At 38.3% G+C, this 25,873-nt stretch overlaps 2 protein-coding genes across 3 annotated transcripts in view; one reads left to right on the forward strand and one right to left on the reverse strand.

Annotated features, from left to right (window-relative positions):
* On the forward strand, positions 1 to 5,490 carry zdhhc12a (zDHHC palmitoyltransferase 12a). Of its 2 annotated transcripts, none has more exons than XM_078251468.1 (5): positions 1 to 347; positions 996 to 1,129; positions 1,271 to 1,351; positions 1,826 to 2,004; positions 4,170 to 5,490. In XM_078251468.1, exons 1-5 carry the CDS (start codon positions 251 to 253, stop codon positions 4,483 to 4,485), a joined length of 807 nt encoding a protein of 268 aa, XP_078107594.1. In that variant the 5' UTR covers positions 1 to 250; the 3' UTR covers positions 4,486 to 5,490. The 2 variants fall into 2 exon arrangements, with proteins under 2 accessions (XP_078107594.1, XP_078107595.1); XM_078251469.1 differs by having other exon boundaries at positions 1,826 to 1,992.
* Positions 5,451 to 25,873, reverse strand: part of LOC144518646 (serine/threonine-protein kinase N2-like) — a 24,588-nt gene continuing 4,165 nt past the window's right edge. The window contains exons 3-20 of the mRNA XM_078251463.1: positions 25,465 to 25,616; positions 24,985 to 25,198; positions 23,825 to 23,953; positions 21,489 to 21,598; positions 19,380 to 19,523; positions 19,150 to 19,225; positions 18,882 to 19,074; positions 18,100 to 18,229; positions 17,606 to 17,658; positions 17,388 to 17,445; positions 17,200 to 17,291; positions 14,397 to 14,573; positions 13,151 to 13,213; positions 12,976 to 13,052; positions 11,705 to 11,847; positions 11,440 to 11,547; positions 10,947 to 11,027; positions 5,451 to 10,625 (exon numbers count right to left, since the gene is read on the reverse strand). Coding sequence (XP_078107589.1) covers positions 10,422 to 10,625; positions 10,947 to 11,027; positions 11,440 to 11,547; positions 11,705 to 11,847; positions 12,976 to 13,052; positions 13,151 to 13,213; positions 14,397 to 14,573; positions 17,200 to 17,291; positions 17,388 to 17,445; positions 17,606 to 17,658; positions 18,100 to 18,229; positions 18,882 to 19,074; positions 19,150 to 19,225; positions 19,380 to 19,523; positions 21,489 to 21,598; positions 23,825 to 23,953; positions 24,985 to 25,198; positions 25,465 to 25,616 — 2,204 coding nt within the window. The 3' untranslated portion in view covers positions 5,451 to 10,421. The remainder of the gene's footprint in view (positions 10,626 to 10,946; positions 11,028 to 11,439; positions 11,548 to 11,704; positions 11,848 to 12,975; positions 13,053 to 13,150; positions 13,214 to 14,396; positions 14,574 to 17,199; positions 17,292 to 17,387; positions 17,446 to 17,605; positions 17,659 to 18,099; positions 18,230 to 18,881; positions 19,075 to 19,149; positions 19,226 to 19,379; positions 19,524 to 21,488; positions 21,599 to 23,824; positions 23,954 to 24,984; positions 25,199 to 25,464; positions 25,617 to 25,873) is intronic.

Genomic DNA, 25,873 nt, shown 5'->3' on the forward strand with positions numbered 1-25,873 from the left:
TCCCGTACCAAAATAAGGAAGAGGCTAATGGATAATATAGCTACAACCAGAGAAAAAAATATATAAAATCTGCATTTATCACTGTAGCTAGCTACATGATAACTTTATATATATTCCACGTTTATTTCCTAGCATAGTTAAAACGTATTTTATTTAATATGTATTTAAATATTGTTTGTTTTATTTTCGTAAAATAGCTATGTTGTTGCTACCGAGGCTAGCTAGTTAGCAGCGGTTCTAATAGATTAAAATGATGCAGAACATGTTTCGGACCGGGTTTCTGGTTCGGGCCACACACACCCTGCTCACTTGGGTCATAACCCTCATACTGTTCCTGCACAACACTGGTAAGTTCATTCAAACTGGGACAAGTTATCTGAAACCCCTGACAACCGACCACCAGTTAACCACCTAACCCTAAAACAATTAACAAGTACACTTGGCAACACCATCACAATTGTAAATAGTAGTGTTAGCTCTAGGCTGACCCCAAACTAATTGCTTTAGCTCTATTTGGATAGTCCTGAAAACTCAAATACCACCTGCATATACACCCTAACTGGATATTATTTATGCTCCATGTTGTTTGAAATGTATTTATTGTTGTAACAAGTATGTAAGTATAATCAGGAAAATGTTTTACAGTATTAAAAGTTAAAAAAAAAGATAAATAATAATAATTTGCATAAAATACTCAATGCAGAAGAAGAAAAAAAACAGGACTTATTTCATATAGATTTAAATAATTACAACAGCAAACATCAAATCCTCACATTTGACATCATTATATATGTTAGAGGTGTGATGATACAGTTAATGTTGTATTTTCCTGGTCTGAAAGTCTATTTTACAAATCTGTGACTGTTCTAGACCATATCATCCAACTGTAGGTTAGATATACTATTGCATGGAAGCACCAATAGTCCAATATATCATTTCCTCCTGGGTATTTTGGTCAGAAGCTTGGTTGTGTGTGTGTGTGTGCGTGCGTGCAGATTTGCGGAAGTGTGAGGAGCGAGGCGAGCTGTTGCTGCCAGTTCTGTTCTTCCTCCTGGTCGTGCTGTCGGTGCTCTTATACTTTGCTGTTTCTTTAATGGACCCTGGCTTCGTTCTCGCTGACAGTGTCAAGGTGAGATGAACTAACTAAAACCCACATCTCATAAACCAAGCAGACACATTATGGAATATCTTGGCACCCTATTATATAGTCCTTTTAAGTAAAGGTCACACCTGTACACATTTGACCCACATCAGCCTGTGTTGCATTCAGGGTTCAAATGAGGAAATGGAGTCGATGATTCCTCAGTCTTCGACCCCTCGGCTGCGGCGCTGTGGACATTGCCTGCTGCAGGTAACCAGCTGCCAACTCACACTCACTCTGTGTCCAGCAGCATCTGAAGTTGAACATGAGTTTGTCTTTAACACATTTGCATAGTCACATCATTTGTATATTTTATATTCCGTTTCATTTCCAACCCGTCAAACTCAAACGCAGATTGTCTTTTTCTCCTCTCTGTATTTAAAACACGTTATAGTCTCATGATGCATTTAATATTGTTTGTATTTTCATTTAGTTTTGTAGTAATAATGCAACTTTGTCAAAATTACAATCGGACAACACGTTCACTGTAGTGGAACATCTTGTCACCATGTTGCATGATGATTCAGATCAGTGCAATCAGTAAGGCTGTAAAGGAGAGAAAACAATCCAGTATTTTTGACATACTGCTTATATCCATTCATATCCACTGCTTCATTCTGGAGAATGGTTGAACACCAGTTGAAATAGCACCTCTCTCTCTTTCTTTCCCCTTTTTTCAAGCAGCAGCCAATGAGAGCGAAGCACTGTCAGACGTGTAAACACTGCGTTCGTCGCTTCGACCACCACTGCCCCTGGATCGAGAACTGCGTGGGAGAGAGGAACCACCGCTGGTTCATCGTCTACCTGCTGGTGCAGCTGCTCGCTCTGCTGTGGGCGCTTCACATCGCCCTGTACGTGAGAGTGTGAGAATACCAGTAAATTGATTGATTACTCTCTGTTTACATTTGGTTAATGGGTACTCTAATGTGTTGCTGTTACGATAATTATTTATCAAGAGATGGACAGAAACACTGAAATTGTCTCAAAGTTCGTTTACTTGCAAGTAGAGTCACATTTTTACAGCACTTACAGCAAAGTACAGAAATGACTGACGAAAGCGTAAAGAGTAAAACTGAAGTCATTTTAAGAAGTGATGTTGTCTCCCACAAGGTAAGGAAGATTTTATAGGACTGAACTGCTGTAAAGCATGTTGTAGATTGTAGGTTTAATGATACACACATCAACTCACTGGTTGGATTAAAGCTCAGTGAGAAGAGCCAGAGGACAACTATTAAACTGCACTAAACATGAAGGACAAAGAAGGAACTCTTTGGTAAGCACTACAATAAAAGCTGATGGGTATGCATATTAACTTGGTAAAATATAGAAGGTAAGTCAATCTATGTAGAAAGCGACACAAGTTGACCTAAGTGCTGCACAATTTCCCCCAAAAATCTGCAATACAGATCCACAGTTTAGAGGCTAAATCTGTCTTGTGTTTCAGTCTCAACTGCAGAAATGCCAGCAGCTTTAGGAGAGAGCCTCAAAAACATGGAGAAAATTCGAGGGTTAAAAAGGTCCCAGATGTAAGAAGGGGGCAGCAGCATGATTGTCTAAAAGACAATTCATTTAAAAACTCAATTCTGGAAGCCAGTGAAGAGAAGCTAGCACAGGGGTGGTGCGGCTGGGACAAGGAACTAATGTGAACATAAAAGGAGTAACAGTCATGGTTCAGTGATTGAGACTCCCACGAAGAGTCATAAGATGATTAACAGAAGAGGAAAGTATTAAAAATATCTATATTTGTGCTGTGCAAAGTTGCATCAGACTTTCCTCTAATCGTTGCCCTCCTTTTCTTGGAAATTATTTGATCATTTTACTTCTTTAGTAACAAAATTATTTAAATAAAACAAGGAATACGTCACTCTTTGCTTGAACGTGATGCAACTGGTGATGAGTCGTAGCAAGTGCTTGGTTTTGAGAGGTACAAGGCAAAAAGGTTGGGAACCCATGGTCTAAGTGACATAAATATACAATTAATAACTTTCTCCTGATGTTGGGATGAGGGGGGCATGGTTTGGGAAATAGCCAGCAGCGGGACATTCATGTAAATAAACATAAGTGGGTCTAGTGCAGCTACTTTGAAGGTTAATTAGGCTAACTAAAGATAACTTGCTAATTGGCTAAATTCGCTTCCCTGTTCTTTTGCTTTTTGAGTCTAATATTTCTTAGCCAAAAAAACTTGTTTAGCCCAACCAATGAGATAATTTCTACCTGTCACAAATGTGCCATGCTTGCTTTGTTTTTGCAATATTAAGATTATTTGCATTATTATGATCAATTTCTGCCAAAATATCACCAATACATTGTCCATAAATCAAATCTAAATAATAAGCAATGACTGTATAGATGGGTGAAAAAAAAATCACAAGTCTAATCTATACTACCAATAATCTAAACCTTAAAGGTGCCCTGCCACACCAAACCGATTTTACTTGCATTTTTTTAAATATGTTAGGTCCATATGTGTTGAATGTGAAAATGAACTGCTACCTCCTCTGTCAGCTCTAGCCACTGAAAAGAAATAAGCGGAGAAATCAGGCCAATTACAAAAGCCGGTCAGTCTGACATCATGTTGCCTGAGCTCATTACTATTCATGAGCTCGCCCAGTTGCGCTGGGTAAAGGATGCTGATAGCCAGGCTCTCATTGGCTAGCTGTTAGCCAATCAGAGTCAAGGAGCTTAGCTTGTTGAATATTAATGAGAACTGGCACAAATCGAGCTGAGTCTTCCTGCAGGCTTTCTATACCACGCTAGAATGGCTTGAAACAAGGTAACCAAGGTATTTTTTCCACAAAAAATGTTACAGAGTCCATGGTAGAAACTTCAGACATTACCACAAACTAATGAAATACGTGTGGCAGGGCACCTTTAAAATAACCATATGATTGGTGGTGATGTGAATGATGCTTGCTGGGGGTTATATATAGCTTGGCGAGACCCTCAGACTGCCCGGGATTGTTCAGGTCAGAAAACAACCTTTAAAATAATGATAATATTTGTCCTAACACTAGTGTTTACCCTTCAGGTCAGGCATCTCACCCAGCCTCACATGGGCGCTGTGGTTCAGAGTGAACGGGTTCCTGTTGGCGGCGCTGGTCGTCGTGGGCATCTTCTCTGTGGTGGCGGTGATGCTGCTGGGCATCCACCTTTACCTGGTCTCCATCAACTGCACCACCTGGGAATTCATGTCGCGTCACAGGATCGCGTACCTGAAGAACTGCGGAGACGAGGAGAACCCGTTTGACCGCGGAGTCTTCTGCAACCTGTGGGATTTCTTCTGCATCTGCAGGACGGTGGCGTGGGAGCAAACGTACGACAGAAACACCCCAAATTCTGTCTGACCTCCAACCAGACGGCACGTCACCGGGAAAGAAAGTCATTTTTGAACCTCAACAGCAGAGATTTGAATTATTTTATGTTCCCTTTTAGGTCGAAGTTTACAACTGAAGTGGACCATGAAACGTTTCCTAACTACCTGCAAACGTTGTTGGCTGTTAGAGCAGACGTGCAGTAAGCTTATTATATATAGTTAGTAGTATACTAACTTTTCCAACATTTTTCATACAGATAACATGATACTTTGATTTGCTGGCTTTTGACTACAAACACATTTTAAAAACACATTGGCTTGTTTTTGGGTCGGACAACTTTGGTCCTGACTGAAATATCTCAAAAACTATTGGATGGATTGTCATTAAATAAATTAACATTTATGTTTCTTAGAGGATAAATCCTAATGCCTTTGGTGTAGGTATGGCTGTCCCCGAATCAGGATTTTTAGGGTCTTTTTTGAAATTGATGCATCTTATTATTATTAGTATTATTATTATTATCTTATCTATAATATCTTATTATAATTAAAGATTAATCCGACTAAAGAGTAAGTAAACAAGGCTACAAATCTGACATTCTGCGCTGTTTGACAGTTTGATACTGGACTCTTTTCTGCCTGCAGTATGTCTTGAATATCACTGGGATTAGTACACGTGAGATAACAAGACCCAACACTAATAGTTATGTGGTAATAAATCCACAATAACAGAATTTTAAAAAAAAAATCACATTTCATTCCTCAGGTCTGGTCACCATTTCTTTTCTGTAAATGTTTCTGTCGTTGCCTCGTGAGAGTGGTGACCTCCACATTTGAACACTAATCGCCTTTACGTCTGGTGCGATTTATGTCTTGTGCCTTTGGTTTAATGTAACAGTTTGTATATTGATGATTATTTTGACTATTAATATGAGATAATCTTCCCACCGAGAGGCAAATATTTTACAACCTTTTTTTTTTACTGTATTTGTTCTGTTTGTATTTATTGACAATAAAAGTACATTAAAACACTGATGATATGCATGTTGTTATAGAGCACATCTGTACAGACTGACATTCCTCGTCAGGATGCTTCACATACATACATGAAGACAGTACTGACACACAAGTAGCATGTAAAATTCAGCAGAATAAACTTAAAGTGCTACAGCAGCTAAATCAACGCCGGCTACTTGTCCTGTTACATTTGACTAATTTAGCTGACAGTCTTCTCCAAAGCAGGTGGAGTCGAGAATAATGAAACGGAACTCCATGAGGTGATTTCGGTTTCTGTATTGTACATTGAATGTGACATTGCTTTGTACTTTGTGGGGCGTGGAGTACAAGACAACGCCACAGATTAGTTTTTTTGTTGGTCTAGATAACAGACTTAACTCAGTATTTCTCTGGAAAAAAAGGGAAAGAACTGCTGTGAACACTAAAGACTGGGACTAGATCAATTAATAGTATGATAACATGTACATAAAATTGGATTTAGTGTTTCTCTTTAAAGTCACCTAGCTAATTTTGATACAGTGCCCATTAGTTCCGCGAGCTCTCCCTTAATGCTGATGTTTTTTAAACTCAGCTGTGAGTTTGAAAATAACAAATAAATGAGCCGAAAGGAAATATCAGGATTTTTTTTTGGTGCACTTGAACAAAAATAGGGCATGCATCTTAAAGCTTTGTCCCTGCCGCTCCTCTTCTTCCACTTTTTTTATTGCACTGACATCATTAGAGCTTTAGTATCACAGAATATATATAAATTCAAAATAAAGATGTGTTTCTTATCATTATGGCTATATTAGATTCTCTATGGCTTCTCTTTAATATATCGCTAGCTTTTACAGGATTTCACCACGGTGCCATGCACTTCTACACGCACAGAAGTTGGCGTTGGTCAGGTGGAGACGGACATGTGAATGCGTCTTTGCTACAAGGGAATGACTTGACATAAACGTTGAACATTTCCATATTTAAAAAAAGACTTGTAACCATAAATTGGGTTAGCTTGTTTCATTTGTTTGGTCAAGGCAGTGGGCGAAGCCTGTCACAGTGATGCATAGAAACGGCAGCACGAACTGTACCTCTGAAGGATAAATATTGAAAATAAGCAAAGGCCACAAAGCGAGCTCAATCTCCAAAACTCAGGATGCTTGAAGAGGCTACGACTGGTTATTAGAGGCAAGAATTACATTTATACGTTTATTTAAAAAAGGCAATGATGTTTTGCCTTGAATTTTTGAATTTTATTAAACAAAATTCTGTAGATTTATAGTGAATTTGTGTACTGCAGTGGTAGAATATAACTAAGTTAATTTATTCAAGTACTGGACTTAAATACATTTTGAGGTACTTGTACTGAAAGACATAAGTTTTCAAACTTATTCTAAATTGTTTCAAGCTTGTGTGTGCCCTACACTTGATTATATTGTGGGTGTTAGAGGACTTAGGAATATATCTAATTGTGAATTAGTGCAAAATAGTGCCATAAGATATTTTCTGGGTGTGCATAAATATACTCTGACATTGGCGATAGTGGGAGACATGGGATGGGAATCATGTGAGGCTCGCTGGAAGATATGTATGGCCCAGTTATGGAATCGTCTATTAGATATGGACGCAAATAGGTTGACAAGGAAAATATTTCTCTGGGATAAACACACTCTTGGTCCTAACGACATATGCAAATTGTTTTGTAATTATGGTTTTGGTGAGTTGTTTCTTAATAATGAAAAGCTGAATATTGGTTTGTTTAAAGAATCTGTTTGCTAAAGACAAAAAGCAGTGGGCCGATGATATATGGACTAAGCCAAAATTGCGTATTTTTGTAATGATAAAACCAGAATATGGCACTGAGAATTATGTTGTATATAATTTGTCAAAAAGGCAAAGATCTCTGTGTGCTCAGTTGAGATCTGTTGAAACAGGACGATATGTTAATGTAGAAGAGGAAAAATGGATCTGTCCCACGTGTTGTTTGAATGATATAGAAAATGAGTTCCATTTTGTTTTCTATTGTCCTTTTTATTGTGAACAGCGTGATTTTTTGTTTCGTAGGATAAAAGCAGAGATTGACTTGGTAAATATGGATGATGCTCAAAGACTGAGATGGCTGTTCACATATGAAACATATAAATTAGCCAATTATCTAGATAAAGCTTGGGAGAAGAGTTAAAAAGCTCTTCATCGAGATGAATTGTAGATGAGAATTTGTTGTTCACAAGCTGCCCAGCAGTATATAGGCTAAAGTAGTTCAAATGAGCTCCACCTTTACCAGCTATGACATTAAAGTGTAGAACACGTGGATGAATCAATAATTATAATCCAGTAATATAACATGTATTATTCTAAAATGGGCCATTATGAATAATGAGTACTTTTACGTTTGGTACTTAAAGTATATTTTGATGCCAATTACTTTCGTACTTTTCAGTTTGAATGCAGGACTTTTATTTGTACCAGAGTATTTATACACTGTGGTATTGCTACTTTTACTCAAGTAAAAGATCTGAGTACTTCTTCTAGTGAGCTTCTCAGCTCAGCTGGGTGGCTCCCTGCCAGTTGAGCTAGCTCTAACAGCTGGTTAACGAAGCTGAAAGAGTAAAAGCTTTGGAGTAGTGGCTATTATTATAAACCGATCAATCCTGGATTTTTGAAACTTAAAGCTTGACATTTTACTTCGTGGCTGACATATTACTTCTTCCAAAATCATGGAAATGTGAACATACAGTTCAAGACAATAGCTCTGCAGTAAATACATTTGGTGAAGCTGATAAGTAAGTTGCTTTTTGATGAGACTTTCAGAGGTGTTGATTTAACTTTATGGACAATTATTAGGCTACTGATTTAAAACTTTTGTAGTTTTTTTTTGTAATTTTCCATCGTCTTTCAGTCAGTGTTATTAGTTTGTCTTTGTGCCATGGTTTTCCTATGTGATATTATATTATGATCCGTGAGTCATTTTATCACCAGGACTGTCTCGTCTGTGTCTGTCCTGCTCCTGCTTACTTCCCCCTGGCTCTCTGCCTGTAAGCCTTTTTCCTAATAAATCATTGAACTGCACCAGTCTGCCTGTTCTGCCCCTGCTGCCTGCTCTTCTAACTGTGACACATTTTCTCTTACCACATCACATAATTATGCCCTATTTGTGACTGATGCACCCGCAACTTAGGCAACAAACACTGCTACATCCGTGAATATGAGTCAGCATTACAGTATGAGTTAACTTCCAGAGAGGTATAACAATCATAATTTTATACATTTATGAGGCAACATAAGGCAACTTACAGACTCTTACAGAGTCCAGGCAGTCGCTGCCTTACCTACTTGTGTATCAGGTGCAAAATTAGCAAAATGATGTAATGTGACAAGAGGAAAAATGGCTGAAATTATGACGTCAAACGGAGGAACACTGGATGCATGTAGGGGCTCACCAAAACTATACATACACATTTTATGCATGTATGTATTAAATGTATTGCACGGCTACTATAATTTAAGGTTTTGTTTGTACTATTTTGTATTTTGACTGGTACATAGCAAATCATTCAATATTGGAGTATTACAATTAAATTATAAGAAGAATAAAGATGTGATAATAATGTTATAAACTCTTCAAGCATCCTGTATTTGTTTTTACAACATTTCACCTGAGCAGCTCTCAAATAAACTCTTGATAGCAGGAGCAGGTGAGTTGTATTACTGCAGGAGAAGTCAAAACAAAGCTTGACTCTCCACAGAGAATATAAAGGGTTATAATCAATTTCTTTTGCTCTGTAAAAAAAAAAAAAAAAGATGCTGCCTGGTTTATTTGATCGACAATTGGCTGTCGATTGGATGGCGGTTGAGAACAGTCAGCAAAATCAGCCACGGGATCGTATGTAGAGTCCTGTTTGCAAATGACTGAGCTGCAGAAATATCCAAGGTGTTCGTTCATTTAGTGGTACTACGAAGACCAGGGTGGGAGACTTTCTTTAAGGATTGTTGATCAATACAAATAGCTAAATGATTATTAGGCTGGGAGGTCAGATTTCTGGCTTCCAAAACTCACTTTTTTAAACAAACTAGGGCTAACTAACAAATAATTTCTTTTCTTTTTAATTAAATAGTTTGACATTTTGTGAAATACACCTATTTGCTTTCTTGGCGAGAGTTTGATGAAAAGATCACTACCACTCTCATGTCTGTATGATACATATGAAGCTATACTGTACAGCCTGCAGTTGATTAGCTTAGCTTAGCACAAAGACTGGAGATGAGGAAACAGCTAGCAGGGCTGGTCGACACATTTTGTCACCTTTGGACAGAGCCAGTCTACCTGTTGGCCCATTTCCAGTCTTTGTGCTAAGATAAGCTCAGCTGAAGGTAACCTTTTTTTTTTTGTACAGATATCATCTGTATGATATTAAGTAAATAAGACTCCCAAAATGTTGAAGTCTTCCTTTAATCGGTCTTTTTTCCTTTGATTGATCAATTAAGTCTAACGCTCAAAAGATATGATGACTAATCGCCATTACAACTTACAATAGTCCATAAGTAAAAACGTTTACTCATGTCACATTTGTGGTTGTAATTGGCAAACCTTTAGTATTCGTATTTGATAAAGGACTTTAATCGATCATGACATTTGTCACTGATTCATTTTGTGCCAATTGACTATTAACTAATGAGCGAAAACAGCACTAGACCAAATACTAAAGTTTAAAAAAGTCCTGTTAATGTTCTTGCAAGTCTGACTGCTAAACAGCTACATATTTAATGTTTTTATTAAAAAAATATATAAATAAAGTAGCTAATCACTTTATGAATAAATTATTATTTGAATGAATGAATGAATTATTTTACGTGCCAATAGGGGAGTTGATTAAATGTAAATGATGATGTTTGGTCCTCTAAAGTGGCCAAACATTCCAGCCGCAAACTAAATGTAATCATTTTCCCACCCTGGTTACTTCAGCTCTTCTTTCATCCATGCAAGGCGCAGAAGTCGAAGTCTGCGAAGGCTTCCTGCTGCTCAGCAGAGAGGACGAAGGGCTTGGCGGGAGGCGACAGGATTGGCTGGAGTCGAGTGAACTCGCTGTCAAAGTTGCCGACATCCATCGACTCCTTGATTGACGGCAGGAACGGCGGTTTTACCGTCTTGGCCATGAGGGCTTCCCAGTCGATGGTCTGAAAGACAAAGTTGCCCTTTCATGTTGAAGCAATATTACCAGTTGTTAACAACAAAAATCGATTTATATATATTTTTTTGGTGTAGGTCTACTGCAATCACATGGGAAAAGTAACTACATTTACATACTGTGAATTGTTTTTTAATCAAGAATCGTTTTTGATATATATATATATATATATATATCAAAACGATTGGGTGGTGGTGGGAGTACTTTTACTCAAGTGTTGTACTTTAGTACAGATTTGATGTACTTGTACTTGTATATTTCCATTATATGTAACTTTAGAGAGTACGTAATGTTCAAGAAAGTGATTTACCTCAAAGAATTTCTCTCCTTTGATTTCGTTTGCGTCCCTCTCTCCGGCTCCCAGTCTTTTCAGAGGATTCTTCTTCAACAGCTGTAGACGGATGATCGAGGTTTGTAAATTAAATAATCTTAACATGAATAAGTAATACGAAGCATCGCAGTCCAATTTGGTTCTACAATGATATTAAACATCTTTTGTTGCTTTTTTAAAGCTTCGCCTTTTAGCCATAACAGCTGGTGGTATTGTTATTATCTCCTATAGGTGTGTGTATTTGTTTGACCTTGTGTAACAATAGTTTCAAGAAAAAAAATACATATACATATACACACACACACACATATATATATATATATATATTATTCTAATCATGATTTATAGGTTTTCAAATATACCCAATTTTGTTATAGTGAATTAGTGGGAAGGTAATAAATAAGGCATAAATATCTCAAGTAATTGTAATAAAATTGGAGTTAAGACAGCAACAGATAAGAGGCTTTTATACCTTCTGGATGATGCAGACGGCATCAGGAGGAAGAGACCCTGGATACTGCACATCATCATTGACGATGCTGTCAAACACCTCCTCCTCATCCTCACCGGGGAACGGAGACTGGTAGCAGGGCAGAGAGATGCTCCGTTAGAGATTTAACGAGAGATTTATATTTTGGAATTTCGCATTAATAACTGGATTATCTACTCTTGCAACTAGACATGCAAAAAACTGTTGAAAGAAAAACAAAAAATACATAATAATATGCGTAATCAACCTCTCCCACGAGCATCTCATAGATGAGGACGCCCATCCCCCACCAGTCCACCGCTCGGGTGTAGTTGTCGTCTGTCAGGACCTCAGGAGCCAGAAACTCAGGAGTCCCACAGAAAGTTGATGTCTGATCCCCGTGACCCATCCCTGCCGAAATATTAACAAAAGAATCACGGCAGATCGACTTAAGAAGAGTTTTGAGTACGATTTAAATAAAGGATCATAAGTGTGAGTAATTAAAGCCTTTATGTGCAGAAATCTTACCATTTCTGACTTTGAGAGTATTCCCAGCTCAGATTTAGAGATTAATGGACTGATAACACAAAGATTGCACATATTTTTTTTATGATTTTCTCATTTTTCTACAGAAAAAAACTTCCTTGAGAATAATTTGAAAATGACCATAATCACAATTTCTGTAAATCTGTTAAAGTTGTATTGGAGAAAAAAGCCCAAACTAAGTCAACTGGCTCTGTGTCACATGTCCTCGTGCAGAGGAATGGCGCCCAGCCTCCCTCCATGTCGCCAGCTCACTGCTCACCCGCATGCGAAAGTCCGCTTGATGTATTTGAGTAAATGTACTTATGCTGCATCCAAGTTGTATCCGAATAATCGTAAATATGAGTTCCCAAACGGGAAAATCCATGTGAATGCCCCCTCATGTCAGAACAACTCAGAAAGTCGTCAAAACTGTTGTTACATGACTTGCTGAAATGTGATGTTGTGTTGATATGTTGTAGAAACCTTTTATTGATTCACGTATTGAATATAAAAACTTATATTATATATATTATATATATTAACGCTCACATATAATGTATAATGTGGATATAGGTTGTAAGGTTAGTTGCTGTCCATGTAGGAGTGACCTAGATTATTTAAAAAAAAGAGTTATGTATTAGCATTAACCCTAAGACAAGTCAGTTAGAGCAATATTTCAGTGGTTTTAGGGAATGTACTGGTGGAGCAACAAGTCTGGGACAAAAGCACTAAATATGAAGCTTCAAACGGAAATAAATACTGAAAACAGCTGTCAATGTGTTGTTTAAATGCTTTGAACAATAAAATACAACACATATTCTTTGTAGCGTCCATGTTTGTTTGTTTTTACATTATGACCGAAGTCGGAAAAAACGACTTTCCAACTTGGGAAATGGGAGCACCCGAGGAGTATGTGAATGCAGCATAAGTTACATTCCACCACTGTGTATTTTGGTGGGGGAAATAGAAGAGTCAAGTGACGTATATAGACAGTGTAATGATAAATCAACTCACCTTCTTTACAAAGTCCAAAGTCTGTGATTTTCACAAATCCATCTGCATCCATTAACAGGTTGTCCAGCTTCAGATCTCTGTGTAAAACACACTCCAGTTCATGTAATTATACCTGAAGCTCCAGTACGGTGAAACATAAAGTGACACAACATCCCTTTGGAACGGTAGGACTTACCGATAGATGATTTTATTCAGATGCAGAAACTCTAAACCCAGCACGACACATGCTGAATAAAACCTGTAAACAACAATAGATTCATCATGGATTATAATACTGACTATGACCACACTTGCTGCACTTTCTTCCAACCCCAGAAGGTTCCTTTGATTTCCCTTTTTGTAAATAAATTCAAATTCTTAAAAAACAAAAAAACGACCAAACCACTTTTAATTGGACAATCCCCTGATGGTTGTGACAGTGTGCTGATTTTACAGTGTAGCAATGCTGAAACACAAATGCTCTTATATTACACCAGTGGTAAAAAAGATTCTGATCTTCTAAGTAAAAAAATCAATACCACAGTGTAAAAATACTATTTTATATTTCTGCATAAATGTGTTGATTACTTTTTTTTTTAAGATTATTTTTTTGGGCTTTTCTGCCTTTAATTGATAGGACAGCTAGGTGAGAAAGGGGAGAGAGAGGGGGAAGACATGCAGGAAATCGTCACAGGTCGGACTCGAACCCTGGATCTCTGCGTCAAGACATAAGCCCAGAAGTATATGTGTATATGTAAAAAGTACAAGATTTCCCTCTGAGATGTAGTGGAGTAGAAGTAGAAATGGCATGAAAAGAAAAGACTCAAGTTATGTACATTAGTACCTCAACAATGTACTTAAGTACAGTACTTGAGTAAATGTACTTAGTTACATACCACCACTGCTTTCACAGACGTACTGTTTGCTGACAGCTGAGTTTGTTTGACAGGGTTTCTGCAGGTTTCACCACGTCAAATTTAAGACTTTTTAGGACCTTTTTTTAAGACCATTATGAATGAAATTTAAGACCTTTATGACAACATCAACTAAGCTCTAATCAAGTGAAGTATCACTAAACTTGCACTTCCCCAAAGCTGAAGAATAAAATCAGTTTTATGTCTGTGGTACAATCCAAAAGAAACTTGTGCCAATAACACGACAGCTGATTGGCTGCAATATAAGTTGCATGTTGGTCTCATACATATGTAGTCGGAATACAGAGAAATTCAATTTGGACTAACGAAAGAAAGAACTACAACGCCACAGAATATAAAAATAAAAAAGAGCATTGCATGGACGTAGGAAAATTATGACCTGTTTAAAATTATTTAAGACCTAGAACACAATACTTCAGCAAATGTAAGACTTTTTAAGGCCTAAAATTTAGACTTTTTAAGACCCCGCGAAAACCCTGCTTAAACAACACGAGGACAAATAGGAACCTGGTCTGGGCCTCAGTGAAGACTTCGTTGTGGATGTGAATCATGAGGTCGCCGCCTGGTAAATACTCGATGACGAAGCAGACGTGGTCGCTGGTCTGGAAGCAGCCGTGAAGGTTCACCAGGAACGGATGTCTGGATGCGTTAACCATCTCAAAGATCCTTTTCTCGCTCATAAGGCTGCAGAATAAAACCCCACTTTTAACACGAGTTACTCTGAACTTCATATATTTCCTTTACCTTTATAACAAATTGCCATCTTTAGACCTAAATTGAATGTCTTTAAAGTGCAACTCTCGCCAAAATGCAACCTATGGTCTTTTTGTGAATGTACCTGAGTCAAATTTTCGTTTAAAAGCATATTTAGGACGGAAGCGCCACTTTTAAGATGTACCGCATTTTTGTTTTTCGGTCAAATGGCCTTTTGAATGGGAGTAATAGGGGCACTACTATGCTAGCCTCAAAATAGATTTTTTTAAAACACTAAGAAGGCTCCAAGTATCACCAGGGACTCTACACCTTAACTACACCGGTGCACAAGGGATATCCTAAATCTGTGGCTACTTGTTTTGATATTGACTCGTTTTGACTGCCGAGGTGGTAATATGAAAACACGACAGCAAATATGAAAACATGACAACAAATAGGAAAACACTTCAATAAATCATAAAACACAACGTCAAATAGGAAAACACGACAGCAAATAGGAGAACACAACAGCAAATAGGAAAACACGACAGCAAATATGAAAACACAACAGCAAATATGAAAACACGACAGCAAATATGAAAACACGCCAGCAAATAGGAAAACACTTCAACAAAACATAAAACACAACGGCAAATAGGAAAACACGACAGCAAATAGGAAAACACGACAGCAAATAGGAGAACACGACAGCAAATAGGAAAACACGACAGCAAATATGAAAACACGACAGCAAATAGGAAAACACGACGGCATTAACTTCTACCGGAAAAGGTAGGGCCCTATCTAGCGGAGGACGGACCCTCCTGATTGTCTTTTAACAGGAAGGAGAGGTGAAAAACACAGAAACGCGCCTACTTTTAACAGAGAGACAGTCCGTCTGTCCAATCAGGAGGGTCCGTCCTCTGCTAGATAGGCCCTACCTTTTCCGGTAGAAGTTAATGCCGTTGTATTTTATGATTTGTTGAAGTGTTTTCCTATTTGCTGGCGTGTTTTGCTGTCGTGTTTTCATATTTGTTGTCGTTTTTCCTATTTGCTGTCGTGTTTTCCTATTTGCCGTTGTGTTTTCCTATTTGCAGTTGTGTTTTATGATTTGCTGTTGCATTTTTCTATTTGCTGTTGTGATTTGCACTTCAGGGCCACCGTAGGTAGCGGCCGGAAACAACAAGAGCTACGGTGAGTTGTTCAAAACCTCTCTTTTTAGTAAACTCTGGGTACACAAACAATGTTCTCAATGCTCGAGTTCATGTGTAGAGCCCCTGGTGATACTTGGAGCAAAGTTTTCATGTTGTGTCGAGCCTTCTTAGTGTTTTAAAAATAGCTATTTTGAGGCTAGCATAAAAGTGCCCCTAGCACTCCCATTCAAAAAGCCATTTGACCGAAAAACGAAAATACGGTAAATCTTAAAAGTGGCGCTTCCGTCCTAAATATGTTTTTAAACGAACGTTCGACTCGGGTACATTCACAAAAAGACCCTAGGTTGCATTTTGGCGAGAATTACGCTTTAATGTGGTAATACTCTATTGGTGTAGTGGTGTAGTCTACGTGATACGCAGGTATACGCAGTATACCCACTAAGAAAGCTCCAGGATTTCCATATACCCACTTAAAAATGCCCAATGACACGCAACAACATACTTTCCATTATAATTTGTATATATTTTGAATTGTCATCTGTGTTATTTTTTCATCGCATAGGCTAAATAAAGGTATTTCCTTTGTAAATTGGTGCATAAAAGTGTGTCAGAATGCTGGAAATGAAGTCTTTGACGCTGAAAAATTTCCCATACATATTCAGTACAGTATACCCACCACAATACATTAGACTACACCACTGGTATTACTGTTTCTTGTAAAGTTTTAGCTCAGTACTTTGGTATGGCCTTTGGTCTAAATTTGGTCTAAATGGCCTTTGGTACAAATTCTTTCAAATAAAAGAAGAAACAAACAAGTAAGAAGATACAATAACTGGGACCTTGAACCAAATGCCTAAGAAATACAATCAGCCAACTGTAGCTCTTTGTTTTACCTCTGTCTTCTTTTAGCTCATTTAAATTACAGCATTTAATTTGGCTGTAATGGCTTTGCTAATGTGTTAATATAGAATCCAATACACATTCTTCATTCAGTAAAAAAAAAAGAGAAAGAGTTTGAATAAGTATAATGCATTAACAGAGTCAATAAACAAACCCTATTTCAAAGTGGATCGTTCATTCTGTTTAATTTAAAGCACTAACTTCGTAGAGAAACTGACAAAGTTGGTTACTATTAGAGTTTAAAGGGTCCATTTGCCCAAATTACAAATTGACTCATCTTCTACTTCCCCCTCATGATGTCTTGCCACGCAGTTTTGTTATAGCCAATGTTTTGGTATTTGGTCTGTGAGATTTCTGCTGCCATATTTGTGGATCTCAATGCACTGAAAATGTGCATTAGGATAATCTACAGACCTCAATCTGTACAGTTTTTACTATAACTACTTTCTAATGAAGAAAGAATGTTTTGTAATTTTTAGGTGAAGCCCAGTATATCTGTTTGTAGGTCTAGTTTTTTGTAATTTGGATAACCTGACTCTTTAAAGCTTTCCTTTGACACACACCTATCCACTTCATCACGAGTCACAATGTCTCTTTTCTTCAAGGCTTTGATGGCGTACAGTTTTCCTGTCTTCTTAAATTCTGCCAGCAGGACCTAAACAGAAACATTCAGAACCAATCGACTGAGGACAACAAAGACGAGTAAAAGATTTTTGATCAAGCACGATGAGCTTAAGGGGAAAACTTTTACCTTTCCAAAGTGTCCTCTGCCCAGAACTGAAATATATTTAAAATCTTCCATCTGCATCCTTGTGTAAAAAGACAGAAATACAAAATAAAGGCAGAGCTTCTTTCTTAACTTTTACAGTATATAAGATACTATTTGTGTATACATGTGAATGTGTGTGTGTGTGTGTGTGTGTGTGTGTGTGTGTGTGTGTGTGTGTGTGTGTGTGTGTGTGTGTGTACTTTAGAGCAGATACAGGCTGATCTTCACTTCCTTCTGTGTTGTTTATGGATGACTGCAAATAAAGACAAAGTTTGGAACATTTTACCATTCAGTCACATCCACAAATCATATCCCAATATCTTTTTTTTCCCTACCTGATCCACTGCATTCATAATTGTCATCATAAAAGAGAGTATTGCTTGACTCTTTTGCTTTGAAAGAGTTTCTTGAAATTAAAGAATTGTTCCTAAACCCACAGGCAGTGGTGGAAAGTAACTAAGTACATTTACTCAAGTTTTCATTTTGAGTATTTATATTTTATGCTACTTTATACTTGTACTTCAATACATTTCAGAGGGAAATACTTTTTACTTCAGTTATTTGACAGCTTTATTTACTTTGCAGATTCAGATTGCTACAAAATGTAATTACCATATAAAATATAATGCACTGTTTCACTCTTTCAAAGTCACTTAGGATAAAAGTATTAAAGAGAATACCCAACAATATCTACCAGTTTTTCTTGCGATGCAGGCACAGATGATGTTTTGTGTGCTGTGGTGATGATGTTGGGTGTGTTGCCTCCCTGGTCGAGGCTGGTGGGAGACTGCTGATCCTCAGTGATTTGGATTTCTGGCGCGTCGCTGCAGATGTACAAAGACAAAAACAAAACGGAAATTGTCCGTCAGGACACAAAAAACAAATGTGTTGGCTCATGGTACTAAGGTTTGGTCTGAAGGTCTGACATCTGTTGGCTGCTACACAGAAATAAAATCCAAAAGCCAAACAATAAATAAACATACTGCTGCAAAGGATGCTGCATGGATCGACGGGGAAGACAACACAAGGGTTAAGAGTTTAAAATGAGCTCCAGCTCAACCAACTACAACAGTAAAATCCTGCTTTTGCAATAAAGCATGAGAAATAATAATAAATAAAAAATAAAAAATAGTACAGATGAAGACACGAAAAGGGAGAGAGAGGGGGAATGACATGCAGCAAAGGGCCGCAGGTCGGAGTCAAACCCGCAACCGCTGCGCCGAGGCGTAAACCTCTATATATGGCCGCCTGCTCTACCAACTGAGCTAATCTTGGCCACGAGTAATAATAATCTAATGATATAAAGTAATATATTATAACAGTCAGAGGGGAGATTTTCATGACTGTACTTACATACTTTTTCAATGCTGGACTTTTACTGTAACAGAGTATTTCCACAGTGTGGTATTAGTACTTTTACTGAAGTAACAGATCTAAATACTTCCTCCACCACTGGATGCTGTGATTGTTTCTGACCTTGGCAGTGGAGTGGTGGTTTGAGGCTCCTTCTCAGTCGGACGTTGGGTGCTGTTGGCCACCAGGTTGGGGGTCGTGGAGAGGGATGAGCTGAATGTGGTGAAGGAGCTGTAGCGAGGGAGGATGCTCATCATCAGATGACCCCACGTGGCAAAATTCATGTTCATCTGGGCCGCTCGGAGGAAGTTCTTCCCTGAGGAAGAGGAAGAAATCGTACATAAATAAATCAACCAACAACAGGTAAAGAGTGTTGATCAACAGGTTGTACCTCTCTCTTTAGTGAAGATACATCGCTGACGTCTCAGTTTTGGCTGCCGCTCAACAACAGTGTCAATGAATTGAAGCTGTAAAATCCCGAACAGAAGAATGTTTTTATTTGGGACATTTACACGTGTTTATGCCAACATTATAAGCTTCTCAACATCTTATAGTTAAAACGTAGACATCATAGGATCTTTGTTACCAAACACCTGTACAGTAGCAGGTCATTGTGTGTACCTTGGCATAGAGGAGGCCCTGTGGCTCCAGGCGTAACTCCTGGTCGTGGTTCGGGTTGTCCATCATCTCCTCCAGTCGCAGGGACTTGATTGCACACATCGCCCTCCCGTCCCGCCAGAAGACAGTGACCTCCAGCTCTCGAGACTATCAGCAATAATACAGCAGACAGAACGAGCAACGAACACAGGAAATAACTGAGAAATTTGAATTTACATCAAAACAGAAGGTTTGTGTGACTGTTTCATGAAGTGGACGATTCATTTGGGGCTTTGAATGTTTGATACTCTATTTAATTTTATTTGATTTGCTGTGATCATTTTACATGCAGTTTAGTGTGACTTTTCTATGATTTTGTTCTGTAGCTTTCCAAATTTAAAATCAAGCATGAAAAACGAACAAACAAAAGCTTAAATCAGAGGGACTAATAAAGTAGAATCTTCCTTTCTCTGATTCTAAAGTTTTAATTGAGTTTTAAATTGAGTAAAAACTCCATGCTTGTACTGTAGCACCGAACGTGCTTTCAGTTGCTACCTTGCTGCACATTTTCTGTGTAATAATGAGTGACTGAGTCTGAGATGAATGAATATCTGCAGGTATAAGGGAGACACCTGCTGGTTACAGACAGAACTACAACAATAATGCACCAGTGCAGGGGAGGACTTTTAAAATAGCAATACCACAATGTAAAAAATACTCCCTAAGTAAGTAAAAGTACTGCATTCAAAATTATACTTTAGTGAAAGCATCATCAGGAAAATGTACTTGAGTATCAAAAGTTTAGGTAGAAGTGCAGATTATGCAGAATGGCCTTTTCAGAGTGTTATATTCTGTACATAAATATGTTTTTAACGTTGCAGTTACTTTATATGCTGCTAGTGTCACATTATGCCTCCCAGCCCATCCCTTCAGCCACATCTTCCCTGATGACCATGCATACCATTGCTAATCCTTTATTACAATATTACTTGGTATCAGGTGGAAGTGTTCTCATACGTATGATTATTTCTTTGTAGTGTACACATCTCCTTATTTCTCAACTATTCTACTCCAATCTTATCCCACTATCACTCTGCCTGCATCCTCTGCGTTTGGGTCCAATCCCGCATTTCTTGAGTCGTGACAGCTGCAACTAAATGAAGTGCCATCAGTGACGAGGTATTTCGTTGTTTGACACAAGCACTGACAATGTATTGAAACAGTGCACCCATCTCTACTACATACCCTCGCTTCGACAATAAATCATTAAATTATACCACTCAGACTTTTGTCTTGAGTCTTTTGTCTTTGTCTATTTCTTGAGTCGTGACAGCTGAGCAGTTAATTAATATAGTCATATTTTATTAGATCATTATGTTATCTGGAAATTAACTATAGCTGTGGAGTAACAATATTTCCTTCTGAAATGCAGTAAAGTAGAAGTATAAAGTAGCATAAACTGGAAATAATCAAGTACAAGTACTTTAAAAGGATTCAGTACTTGAGTAAATTAATTTGTCATTTTCACCACTGAAGAAACGTCTTCTTTTGGCTTTTTTCGGCGGGCACAAAAAGTTTAATTTCCAAACAGAAGTCTCCTTGTCAGAGCAAGGCCTCCTTTCTAAATGCGACTCATATGTTGAGTGTCTGTGTATATTTCCAGTGTGTTCTTTGTCCTGCATGGTGCCCTTGTACAGTCTGTACGGTCCTCTGGTTGCTGTATTGTGTGTCAGCACATACAGCGTTACTACAGCCTGTTAGCTGCTGATGCTGTTTGTATCTGCACCAATGTCACAGAGATAAAGTCCGGTACATGCATCATACAAGGAGAACAGATTGTCTTTGATCCTCAATGTCGTCTTGTTTCTGTAATTCAACTTATTTCAGGTTGAAACAATATGGTCAGGAAGGAAGTAAATACACAGGAAGGACTGCTGGGAACTGGTCTACAGTAAAGGGAGTTTAAATGATGGGAAATCTGTGGTGGAGCTTTTGTTTGAGTTTTTCTTACACTATCTACGTAATGAACGCTTCACTATATAAGACATGATTAAAAAAAACAGGCCTACTGACTGCAAAAAGTGGAGACACTGATGTAAACATGCTGGGACGGACTGCATGTCAGTGACTCACCCGCTCCAGCTGGATGCAGAACGTCTGATCCCAGGTCAGCCTGCTGACGGCTGCCCAGCGTGTCTGGCCGACCACTCTGGTGTCCAGCCTGAGCACCGCGCTGATCTCCACTGAGGGACAGAAAGAAATAACACGTCACGGAAACCAATAATTCACATTCTTTATCCTAGCAACTGTCAGGATCTGTCCTATCTGATCCCTCTCTGCTCACTTAGTCAGTGTTTTTACAGAAAGTGTTTCTAACCAGATTGAGGCAGCTGATCATTTACTATAACTATCGACTGAACGACTTAACCAGTTGAGTTGAAGTTCAAATCTGAGTCGTCATAAACTTGTCGAGTTGCTACAGTATTTGCATCTTAGCCTCGATTCTTTTGTTTTCTGCACATCACAATAACAGTCAGGAGGTTCAAGTTAATTTCAGCTGTTAATGAACTGTGAAAGGACTACAAATCTTTTCTGGACTAGAATATTAAACTGACAAAACTTAAAAGCATCAAAACATAAAACATCTTAAGTGTATGGGTGCAATAAAAAAATCAAACATGCAAGATGGTGTGGCAGTTGCTAGTAGCCAAGAAGGACACGGAGGATTAGAAAAGCATGATGGACTCTTCAGAAGAGGTAATTATCTTTGCTAGACGACACCATGTTCTGAACATAGCCATACTGAGAACTACAGAGAGAGTTGTGTGGAGGTGATAGTCTTAATTAGCAATGACTTGAATGTAACGGAGGTTCATTGATATAAAAAGGTTACGCACTAATGCTGCAATAAAAATGTTGTTGCCCACTTTGTTTCAGAAAAACTAACAACTCTGACATATTATCATCTAATAAAGTTGAGCTATAGCAACTTCCACATCCAGCAGACACAGAGCAACATTATCGTCCCGTCAGAAGACAGGTTTGATAAATGTAAGTCCAATATTCCCTCTACTTTTAGCTCTAGTTTGGTTTCCATCAACTCCTGAGGGAAATATCCGTCTCACAGTTCCACCTTCTTGACCAGCTAGTCTCTAACTGAGTCTGTCTGCTGTTTGCTGCTGGACAGGAAGTGTTCTGAGAGCTCATCAGAGCTGCTGCTGCTAGAAACAACCCTGCCAAGGGCAAACTGACTGTAGCCACTAAGAGAACCAGGCAGCTAAATATACTACAATTCGTGTGGATCACCGCAGCTCGAATCAAACCTGAAACTTTAAAGGGACAATCATTTTAAAGGGATAGTTTGCATCTTTTGACGTGGGCTTGTATGAGGTACTTCTCCATACTCAGTGTATTAAATACAGTAGATAGCACCGGCACTCCCCAAGTTTGGAGAAGCAGACAGGAGTACCGACACGGAAGCAATGTACTGCTGTGGACGGGAGCAGCAGCTAAACCGATTTTATACACCTAAAAAAAATCTAGGGCTGCCCCCTCTAAGTTGATAAGTCGACTAAGATTTCTTTAGTCGATTAGTCATTTTTTGTTTCATGCTGAATAACTTATTTCCAAAATCTTATGAGCACATCTCTGGTAAACACACGATTTAAAGTGGTGCTTTTGCATGATTCTTTGTGGAGAAACTCAGTTTTAAGATCTGTCGATTAAATCAACTAATCAATTAGTCAACTAAGAATTTCTTTAGTCAAGGGCAGCCCTAAAAAAATCAATATCTGTTTCAGTGTACGCTATATTTAGAATATTTTCACCGCTTTACCTCGCCGTCACAGCCCTTATTGATGGGAAACTGAAGCTGTTGTATACATTTAGCTCTCTGCAAAGCCACCAGAATCCTTTGACAAAAACATTAATTTTACCTTGCAGAACACGGGAGTTGCTGGTCTAACGCTGCCTCAATCGGTTAGTTAGTTTGTGTTATTGTGTGACTTTGGTGTTTTAAAAGCAAACAAAACCAACAAACTAACTAACCAAGCGGCGGTAGAGCAGCAACTCCATTCCAAAGCTGCAAACTTATAACGAGTTTATACTTGTTAACCATTTGTCTTTTCTGATAAATTTTTTGAAATCATAGAGTAAATGTCATGGCATTTGGCAAATGGCTTTTTGAGATGACTTCCACCATCCTTGGCAGAGGATATTATGTAATAAAATGCAATAAGCACACTGACATTAAATTAGCCTTTACATAACTTTTTCATACTTTACAACAAGCATTTTTCAGTTTTAAGAAAAAAATGCATTTAATATATTAGTGACAACTTTAAATAAACAAATGTTACTTTAAATGTAAACAAAACTAAATAACTCCATTCAACTGAACAGATTCCACTTATTGATAAAGACCATAAGATGTGATTGAAATGCTTTAAAAATGCAAAATGTCCACTTACCACAGGGTCCGTCTGTCCTGTGAGCAGCAGGTGAACCGTCATCACTTGGACTCAGATGGTTTCCCTGCTCTGGGTTCGTCAGAGGTTTCAGTAAATCCTCACATCCAAGAAGGTTAACTTCAAGTTTGCCTGGAAAAAATAATAAAAAAACATTTAATTTTTACTTTAAAAAACCTAATATTGCTGTTGTTGAGTTGCTGCTCTACGGCCACTTGGTTAGTTAGTTTGCTGGTTTTGTTAGCTTTTAAAAACACCAAAGTCACACAATAACACAAACTAAAATTTGTCGCTGAATTTACAACAAGATTTACAGCAAAGCAAAGCAATTAGAGCTATCTACTAAATTAAATCAGTGTTGCTATCAAGTGTAAAGAGTGAAAAGCACAGTTCTTACAAAATACGTTTGTACAAACCATGCGTGTTTCTAGTGCCTGGTAATGAATCTCAGTAAAGGCAGTTGACCAAAGTGAACGTGGCGTTTCAAAATTAAACCTTTAATTTTGTCAGCATGAATACATCTCTCGGACTGAAGCCTCTAATCAGTGCTGTCTGGAGCTTTCACATCCTAATTTTCCTTATTTCTCTGTAGTGCAACAACAGCAGTGGAGCAGAAAATCACCTTGAGTGCTTTCACCGCTCAGCGACTCCTTCTCATTATTCGCTGCCAACAGAGCAAGTGCAGGATTTGTCTCCTTGTTACATCATCAACATTTTTTTTTTGCCTCGTGCAGCTTGAGACTGGCTTACAACTGAACCATCCAAAACCAACAGATTACATGTCCTGATTATCCACTGGCACAGGTCAGCGTATGATAAATCATGTTCAAACACTGGGCGTCCATAATACTACTGAAAAGGGCTGCATATTCAAGTGAAAAAAATACAAAATAAATTCAACTTGCAATTATTTTCTTTAAAAGAAAATGTGGTTTTAACCATGTGTGTGTGTTTTTTTTTTTTTTACATTTTCAAGGTAAACTGGAGGTGTGCAGGATCCATACCAATCAGGCTGAATATGGAGAAAAAATTTATTCAAACCCAGTAAATAAATGTGTGGTCATCTTACTCACACAAACTTTTATAAGTGCCTGAATATGAATCATGCAGAAACATTTCTATACAGACAGATACAGAACAGCATAATTTGCAGTGATACATACCAGTCAAAGAGGCAGGTTTGATAGAGAAGATAGACGGCGAGGTGGACAGGGGACATTCAGGTCTGGAGTCTTGGGGAGACGGGGGTCCCGCTGAAGGGTCGACCTCCCCTGCAGGCTCCTGTAGAGGTTTCTGGTTCTTTTCCTTCATGCATTTCTCAAGAGACAGCTGCAGAAGATCCAGCTTCTGGGAAGACTCCTGCACCCGGAGCTGAGCCTGACCGAAAGAAAAAACATTGCGTAGTTATGTTTGGTCCTTTTAAAACATAGTGCTGTTGGGTATTTTGGGATACGGTTAGCAGTTAACATGTAAAACAACATGAAATGTGCAAGTATCCTTGAAAGTTTTACATTTTTTAAATAATTTTAGAAATTTGGTAACAATAAATAGTCATGATTTTACCCACCTGAGTACACTCCTGCCTGTCTGAATCTATCCCTAAACGTGAGCTACTTTAAAACAAGATTGATTGAGAGTCCCACCTCAGCCAGTGCCTTCTGGTCCAGCGATGAGATTCCCTCCAGCTGCTTCACCACATCTTTGGCCAGCACCAACGCATCTGTCTCTCTCTGCATGTAGTGCTGCAACTCTGCCAAACGAGCATCCACAGCACTGATGGCGACCGGAGAGATCACTAGGAGAAAGAGGAAGACGGCGAGAGAGGGAGAGACTATTTCAGAATCGAGGAATTCACTTCAGACGAGCAAAACATCCTCATAGATCCTCTTTTAATTCCTGCAATCAATATTTATAACACTGAAAGGAGCCCTTTTTCTCTAAAATGTCACTGTGCTCCAGGCAAAGGTCTTAACATTACAATTGTTATGTTTCTGGCAGTTAGCTGACACTTATCTGAACACTGACACTGAAATGTATTTAAAGCTCTAGGCA

Source organism: Sander vitreus, chromosome 5 (assembly GCF_031162955.1).
Source record: "Sander vitreus isolate 19-12246 chromosome 5, sanVit1, whole genome shotgun sequence".
Lineage (NCBI taxonomy): Eukaryota > Metazoa > Chordata > Actinopteri > Perciformes > Percidae > Sander > Sander vitreus.

Coding starts and splice junctions, on each gene's coding strand:
- zdhhc12a (XM_078251468.1), top strand. CDS start 251: ATGATGCAGAACATGTTTCGGACCGGGTTTCTGGTTCGGGCCACACAC. Junction 348..995: donor ACTGTTCCTGCACAACACTG/GTAAGTTCATTC, acceptor GCGTGCGTGCAG/ATTTGCGGAAGTGTGAGGAG. Junction 1,130..1,270: donor TTCTCGCTGACAGTGTCAAG/GTGAGATGAACT, acceptor TGTTGCATTCAG/GGTTCAAATGAGGAAATGGA.